At 30.3% G+C, this 1257-nt stretch overlaps 1 protein-coding gene across 1 annotated transcript; it reads left to right on the top strand.

Moving 5' to 3' along the window:
* LOC112601090 (zinc finger and BTB domain-containing protein 26-like) lies at window positions 1-821 on the top strand. Its single transcript, XM_025348515.1, has 2 exons — window positions 1-311; window positions 401-821. The coding sequence occupies exons 1-2, from the start codon at window positions 152-154 to the stop codon at window positions 622-624; spliced, it is 384 nt and encodes a 127-aa protein (XP_025204300.1). The 5' UTR covers window positions 1-151; the 3' UTR covers window positions 625-821.
* Window positions 822-1257: the final 436 nt, after the last annotated feature.

The following is a 1257-nucleotide window of genomic DNA, read 5'->3' as shown; positions in this document are numbered from 1 at the left end:
CATATGCGCTAGTAAATCACTTAGATAAAATAATTTCACACTGATATTTAAAGTAAAATATATTTTACTATATTTCATTACTCATCTTTTTGTTGAAAGGTAAAGTCTTGTTTCGCGAGTTCGACTAGTGTTTTCAGTTTTAAACGTAATCATGTTTTCGTGCAGTGTATGCGATAAAACCTTTACTAGAATCTGTAGTCTACTCAGACATTTCAATTCACACAATGTTTCCAATAAGATTTCTTGCAATATTTGTTCACAAGTGTTCACGCGAAGAGATAACCTCATCAGACATAGCAAAGAAAAACATCGTAAGTATTATTTTTTTCACAATATACAAATTTATTAGATAGAATATTCATAAACAAATTAATAATAATAATATTATTACTATTTTAAGGTTCAAATATTATAATCCAACAACAACCAACCATAACCAAGCGAGAAATTCAAGATTTTTTGAAACATGAATTGAATGTTCGAATTGACTACAGGAACAGGTTAGAATCTGGATCCGTACCAATAAGTAAACCGTTCAATGGTTCAGGTGGTGTTTCAATTTCCGGTAGTTGCACTTTTCCTGACGCGCAACACATACCGGCTGGCTCATTTTTAATCAGTTAACGAAGTATTATGCATATTAGTGAAAAAAACACCGGAAAAAAGGCTAAAAGCTGTTTGTAATGTTAATTGTACTAATATTACAGAATTGTGCCAAGATTGTAAGATAAGAAAAGCTTTTTTTTGTAAAAATTATCACTTAATTAATAGTACAATGTGGTTTAACGTAATTGAAAGGAAATTTGGTATTCTTGTCGTATGCGGTCTACCCTCACGTGTCTTCATGTCATATGCGGTTACCGCACACTACCATCTACCACATGTTTTATACGTCATATCAGTGTAGCAAAAAGGGCTCCCCAAAAATAAAAATGGGCCCACAAAATATTGTATATGCATATATAACCCTATATAAAAGGCCCCAAATATTATTCTCCCCTGGCAGTCTGCGGCTCCGAATATGCCACTGCGTCATATGCGTCTATAACATACTTTTATACGTAATTAAATTATGGTAAAATATTTTATTTAATTTAATACACAATATGTATTATTCAATAAAACAATACACGTCAAAATAATCAAATATAAAATAAAATAATCGTCTAAATCAAAAATAATTATTAAACAAATAAATAATACGTATGTCACTATATATAATGTTGCAAATCGAAAATAATTAGCAATACGTAACTG

This window comes from Melanaphis sacchari, unplaced genomic scaffold, assembly GCF_002803265.2.
Source record: "Melanaphis sacchari strain LSU unplaced genomic scaffold, SCAv2.0 Contig74_pilon_pilon, whole genome shotgun sequence".
In the NCBI taxonomy this organism is placed as follows: Eukaryota; Metazoa; Arthropoda; class Insecta; order Hemiptera; family Aphididae; genus Melanaphis; species Melanaphis sacchari.
This window is presented reverse-complemented; position numbering and strand designations above follow the sequence as displayed.